Source organism: Dromiciops gliroides, chromosome 3 (assembly GCF_019393635.1).
Source record: "Dromiciops gliroides isolate mDroGli1 chromosome 3, mDroGli1.pri, whole genome shotgun sequence".
Lineage (NCBI taxonomy): Eukaryota > Metazoa > Chordata > Mammalia > Microbiotheria > Microbiotheriidae > Dromiciops > Dromiciops gliroides.
This window is the reverse complement of record NC_057863.1, coordinates 583,810,200-583,816,953: the sequence shown is the minus strand read 5'-3', so window position 1 is coordinate 583,816,953 and position 6,754 is coordinate 583,810,200. Positions and strand designations below refer to the sequence as shown.

The following is a 6,754-nucleotide window of genomic DNA, read 5'->3' as shown; positions in this document are numbered from 1 at the left end:
GACAAATTTGAGGAGATCCAATGGAGAGGGACATTCAGTTCCACATTATAATGAGGTATGACTGAGGGAAATTGAAATATTTTGGAGAAGAGAAGGCAGAGGGGAGCCATGAGAACTGTTTTCAAATAGCTGAAGGTCTGGCATGAGGATTAAGGAACAGATTTAATCTATTTGACTATGGATGGCAGAACTAGGATGAACTGGTAAAAATTACAGGAAGACTATCAACTAAGAAGTACAATTAAGAAATTAAAGAAACTTTAGAATATAATTCAGACTTGTATCATGAGTGAGTGAAAGATAAAAAAAAAAGAAAGGCTTAAAAATACATAAGGGCTTCTATTACTAGTTGAGTGGATCCCCCTTAAATTACATTAAAATATATTTATGGAATAAAACAAGCATTTCCATAACAGTACAATAAAAAGATGATCATACATGAAACTACAAATCTACTATGCACAACTTGGCTATTCCTTTCAAATATACAACAAAATGGGGATTTGAAATCACAAAAAATGTTAAATAGTCACTGGCTATAAGAGTTAATAGGAGCTGATAGAAGTGTCTGTACTAGCTAAAGCCCAATAGAAAGAAGTGGGGGAAAGAGAGCACCTTAGTGGAGATGCCAGCAGAGAGCAGCACAGCAGAAAGAACAGAGGATCAGAGGACCCCATCTCAATGGAGAAAGTCTCTTAACTGATGACATCACCAGAAGTTATCAGTGGCTCTGTAGTAGGGCAAGCAGAAGTATCAGAATGTGTGTTCTTCAGGTACTAATATTCCATGACCATACATTTTCACTCTGTGCTATGGTGGTATAATGATTTGTGGGGAACTATGCCCACTGTGCTATGGGGAAGGGAAAGAAATCATTCTTGTTACTTATTTTGCCATGCTGCTTTATTACACATCTCTTATCTAAAAAAATACAGGGAGATTTTATCCTTATAACAAAAATGGAACTTCCTAACAAATAGAGCTCTCTAACAGTGGGATAGGGCTGCTTTGTGGAGTTAGCATCTCCTATCCCTGGAAGTGTTTAAGCACAGGCTGGAATATAAAATTTGGGGACTTTGTAGAGAGGATTCCTGTTCAAGTGTTGATTGTATCAAATCACTTCTGATCACCCTCAGAGTTTTCATTTTATTTAATCATAGCTTTAGAAATCAGAGTCCTTAGAGTTTATTGAGTATAACCCTCTCATTTTACAGATGAAGAATATGAAGTTCAGAGAAAATAAGTGACTTTCCCAAAGTCATGATGTTAGGAAGTGATTGAGCTGGCATATGAACTCATGTCCTTTGACATTTCATCCTTCAGACTTTCTGTTGCAACCCTATGAGACTGGTGGAGATGCTCAAAGAAGGTCCAAGAGATTTTGAGATAATTTTAGCTATTAGGTGGAAACCTCTATATGAATCAATAGTCTGATATGTTAGCCAAGACATCTAACATAATCTCATGCTGCCTTAGACTCCTGGCTTTCAGGAATAGGGAGGTGATAGCCGTTCCTTACTCTGATCTGCTTAGATTATATTTGGAGCACTGAGTTCAGTTTCACATCATTTTGTTTTTGTTGTTTTTGTTTTTTGTGAGGCAATGAGGGTTAAGTGACTTGCCCAGGGTCACACAGCTAGTAAGTGTCAAGTGTCTGAGGTCAGATTTGAACTCAAGTCCTGCTGAATCTAGGGACTATGCTTTATCCACTGTGTCACCTAGCTGCCCCCACATCATATTTTATGAAGCACTTTGATAAGGTAATGGGAGATTAGTTAATGATGATGACCTTATCTTGGGAGTATGTGCAGGGCTACCACATGGAGGCTGGGAGAGCCTGTTTCTGGAAGTTCATGATGATGTGGAATAGAGGGACCTAGTCTTCCGCTTCAGAGCAGAAGGGGGTATTCATTGAATGTTTCCTGTCTGCTTACTGTGTAGTGAAGACAGGGCTTTTGATTGGCTATTGAGTTGGACCTGAGAGAACATAAAAAAAACCAAACCTTAATGGAAAAGCTCACTCTTTTCTTATTGCTGAACACAAGATGTTAAGTAAAATTCTCTGAGCTCCATAGGACCATTGGGGGAGAGGGTACTCTCTGCTTTCTCCTCTCCGCCCAGTGGGCCATTAGTAGGTAGGATTGTGTTTGAGATTTGGAGACTCCTGTTTGTGTTTTCTTTCCTCTACACTTTGGAAGTCTCACAAGACCTTGTACCAAAGGAAGGAAGGAGAACATTTCTTCATTGGGATCTTTTGTATGGAATCTCAGTTTGAACTTAGCAGCCAACTCAAAATGCTCCAGGTAATAAATGAACAAGAAACCATCATAGAATACCTGAACTGAGGAACTGTTCCCTTCATTTCACACCATCATCACCTTTATCCAGAACCAACCTCACACAGTCTCCATGCATGTGACCTATACATAGTCCCAATACTAGCCCCTCTTTGGCAGAGGCTCTATTACAAGAAACTAGGAAACTTTCAAAGACTAAAATATTTGAAACTTTGAAGACTTAAGTTGAACACAATGACAAGTGGTTTGAGAGAATCAAGGATAAAGGACACAGCTCACAATCTGACATAGAGGAACAGCTCAGGATTCAGAATGAGACCTATATATACATTATACATATGTGTGTAGATATAATATGTGTATATATGTATGTGTATATATACATACATTATATATCACGCACATATATATGCACACACATGCATATATATACACATATATTTTCGACATGATCAATGTGTAAATCTGCTTTGCTTCACAATGCATATTTGTTATAATTTTTTCTTTTCAGTAGGGGGAGTTAAGAGAGAAAATAGATTTTTGGTAATTGAAAAAATAAAAGTACATTAAAACCAATAACTTGGAGAATGAAGGGTTAACCAGAATAAGGAAGGGCCTTTAGTTTATAACTTGTGAAGACTGATTAGAAGAATTGAAAGTGTATAGATTGTAGAAGGGAAGAATTAGATAAGGGATAAGTGGAAGGATAGGAGAGCTATTTGTAAATGCAATATCCCCAAACTCATAGTTTTAAGCCTAAATGGGAAGGAAGGAAACAAGTATTTATTAAGTGCCTAATATGCACTTTTAAAATGTTATATCACTTGGTCCTCATGATAATCCTAGGAAGTAAGTGTGATTATTATCCCATTCCCATTTTACATATTTGAGGAAATAAGATACCTGACCAGAGTCACACAGTTACTATATGTCTGAGACTGGATATGAATTTAGGTCTTCCGGACTACAGGTCCAGTGATATATCCATTGTGCCATCTGGCTGCCACTTAAACATATATTTGAAGTCCTGTCTCATAGAAGAGATGTTGGAATTAAGTCAAGGAAAACTTTCTAATTATTAGAAGTGACCAAAAGCATAATGGATTACTTTGGGGAGTAGAACGTTCCCTTTCCCTAGAAGACTAGCTATTCACTTGAATTTTTTTTCTTTCTTTCTTTTTTATGGTGAGGCAATTGGGGCTAAGTGACTTGCCCAGGGTCACACAGCTGGTAAGAAGTATCAAGTGTCTGAGGCCGCATTTGAACTCAGGTCCTCCTGATTCCAGGGCCAGTGCTCTATCCATTGTGCCACCTAACTGCCTCTGTTCACTTGAATTTACTGAAAAAAGGGATTCATCTTCATGTGCAGGCTGAACTCAGTAGTATTTGAAATACCTTCTAGATCTGAGATCCTGTGATCTTTTTTGTTTCTTTATTTTGGAGCAATGGAAATGACTTTAAGCAGAGAAGTGATATAACTGGGAAAATGGTAGACCATTGTCTGGAGAACAGGGAAAAAGTAGGAATTGTCTTTATTGTCATGGTTTAGTATCTCCCATAACAGAGAAAGACATTCTTTTTTTTTTCCTTTCAGGAAGCCAAAAAGGATTTTTTAAGTGAGTCAATAAGTCAGTCAATAAATATTTACTAAGTGCCTGCTCTGTGCTAGGCACAGTGCTAAATGCTGGAGATTAAAAACAAAGAGGGAAAAACAAACTAAAAAGTCCCTTCTCTCAAGGAATTCACTGTCTTTCTCCTTCCTCCCCCCCCACCAGAAAAATGCCTTTATTCTATTAGCAGTTGGAAAAAAAAATAACTGATACAGAAAAAAAAAAAAAGTGTAGTCAGCTAGAGAGGAATAAAACATTCCAAGGGGGACTTTGGCCACCAACAAAGACAATGGGTAACAATCTCCCCCAGATTAATGGTAGTCAACACATAAGAGTAAAAAATAAACATTGTATATAACAAGATCCTAAAACTTGAGTTAAGACAAATCATTCCAGTTTCTGAAACATCACATTGCCTTGGGGTGGACCAAATTCCCCATTCACTGACCCCAGCCTCAGGGGAGAGGGCAGAAAAGGAATTGCTAATGGATGTTATTCACTGGAGAAACTGACAAAAGGGACTTCAAATGTGTTTTTTTTTCTCTTCTGACTTTATGTTTAAATTGTACTTTCTTTAAAAAAAATACCCCCCCAAAAGACCTGCAAAGATAAAAAATATCAGTATTAGTAAATCTAATTATATAAAAAATACTACACCTAAGTTGGGGTAGATAGATTTATTAATTAAATGGCAGTAATTACACAATAATTCTAAGGGGGAATAAGTCCAAGGGGTGGGGTAGAGACAATATGAAAAACAAACAAAAAAACTAACAAATGAGATATTGACAGGATAAATTGGTAATAATAAACAGAAGGAAGCACTACCATTAATGAGAATCAGGAAAGTCTCCTTACAGAAGGTAGGATTTTAGTTGATACTGGAGGGAACCCAGGAGACAAAAATGAGTGGGGAGAAAATGATAGGCAAGTAAAGAAGGTACAATACTAGGACTCATCCTTTGATTTCTCTCTTCCTCAAAAATAGGGCATGACACAAGAAGGAACCAATCAACCATTCACAGAAGAAGGAAAAAATCAACCATTCAAACATCTACTGTGTCTGAGGTAGCACTTTTGCTAAAAAGTAGCACTCAATCCTCTTTTATTTGATTATAGCTGTCAAGCTAACAGAGACAGAAAGATATGGTGTCCTCTCCATCCAATAACACCAATCTCCAAGATATCAAGTACATTCTGATTGGTATCCCAGGACTGGAGAACTCACATATGTGGATCTCCATCCCCATTTGTTCAATGTACCTTGTAGCCATCATTGGCAACAGCTTCTTGATCTTCCTTATCATCATTGAGCGTAGCCTCCATGAGCCTATGTACTTGTTCCTCTCTATGCTGGCCCTGGCAGATATCCTGCTCTCCACAACAACAGCACCCAAAATGTTGGCCATTTTCTGGTTCCACCATGGAGTTATCTCCTTTGGCAGCTGTGTGGCCCAAATGTTCTTCATCCATCTCATTTTTGTGGCAGAATCAGCTATTCTGCTGGCCATGGCATTTGATCGTTACGTGGCTATCTGTTACCCATTGAGATATACCACCATCCTGACCCCCTCAGTCATTGGGAAGATTGGGGTAGCAGCTGTGGTTAGAAGTTTTCTCATATGTTTTCCTTTTATCTTTCTTGTGTACAGGCTTACTTATTGTGGACAAAACATCATTCGCCACTCCTACTGTGAACACATGGGCATAGCTAGGTTAGCCTGTGACAACATCAAAGTCAATATCATCTATGGCCTGACCATGGCTCTATTGTCTACAGGTCTAGATGTCTTGCTCATCATTATTTCCTATTCATTGATTCTCCTTGCTGTCTTCAATATACCTTCTTGGTCTGCCAGGGTCAAGGCTCTTAATACCTGTGGCTCCCATATCTGTGTGATTTTAATGTTCTACACCCCAGCCTTCTTTTCTTTCTTTGCTCACCGCTTTGGAGGCAATACCATTCCCAGGCACATCCATATCCTAGTGGCCAACCTTTACGTGGTGGTACCTCCCATGCTCAACCCCATCATTTATGGAGTAAAGACAAAACAGATTCAGGACAGGGCAGTTCAGATCATCTCCTCCATTAGGACTTGTTGCTAATAAACAATGAAAAGATTCTGATACTGCCCATGCCTGACAGAACATTTTAAATTAAGTCCTGAAATGGAGGATAATGGATGACAATTAGTAACTAGAATTTACAAGACATCAGAAAATGGTTTAAGTTTGCATCTTCCTCATACTGCTCCCCAAAGCTGCAAAGACGGGAAAAGACAATTTAAATTTGAGTTTTATCTCTGTTATATACATTAGCAAGAAGCAGCATTTTTTTAAATTTTCTTTCTTTCATTCTTCCTTCCTTCCTTCCTTCCTTCCTTCCTTCCTTCCTTCCTTTCTTTCTTTCTTTCTTTCTTTCTTCCTTTCTTTCTTTCTTTCTTTCTTTCTTTCTTTCTTTCTTTCTTTCTTTCTTTCTTTCTTTCTTTCTTTCTTTCTTTCTTTCTTTCTTTCTTTCTTTCTTTCTTTCTTTCTTCCTTCCTTCCTTCCTTCCTTCCTTCCTTCCTTCCTTTCTTTCTTTCTTTCTTTCTTTCTTTCTTTCTTTCTTTCTTTCTTTCTTTCTTTCTTTCTTTCTTTCTTTTTTGGTGGGGCCATGAGGGTTAAGTGACTTGCCCAGGGTCACACAGCTAGTAAATGTCAAGTGTCTGAGGCCGAACTTGAACTCAGGTCCTCCTGAATCCAGGGCCAGTGCTTTATCCACTGTGCCACCTAGCTGCCCCCTGAAGCAGCATTTTTTAAAAAATGATGAGGTCCAAGCATCAAAGTAAGAAATATTTGAGTTTAAGT

At 38.2% G+C, this 6,754-nt stretch overlaps 1 protein-coding gene across 2 annotated transcripts; it reads left to right on the top strand.

The window, feature by feature from the left end:
- Positions 1–1,300: 1,300 nt before the first annotated feature.
- Positions 1,301–6,013, top strand: LOC122749427 (olfactory receptor 52Z1-like). 2 transcript variants are annotated; one of them, XM_043995799.1, is made up of 2 exons: positions 1,301–1,333; positions 5,099–6,013. In XM_043995799.1, the coding sequence occupies exon 2, from the start codon at positions 5,138–5,140 to the stop codon at positions 6,011–6,013; it is 876 nt and encodes a 291-aa protein (XP_043851734.1). In that variant the 5' UTR covers positions 1,301–1,333; positions 5,099–5,137. The 2 variants fall into 2 exon arrangements, with proteins under 2 accessions (XP_043851734.1, XP_043851733.1); XM_043995798.1 differs by lacking the exon at positions 1,301–1,333 and having other exon boundaries at positions 5,054–6,013.
- Positions 6,014–6,754: the final 741 nt, after the last annotated feature.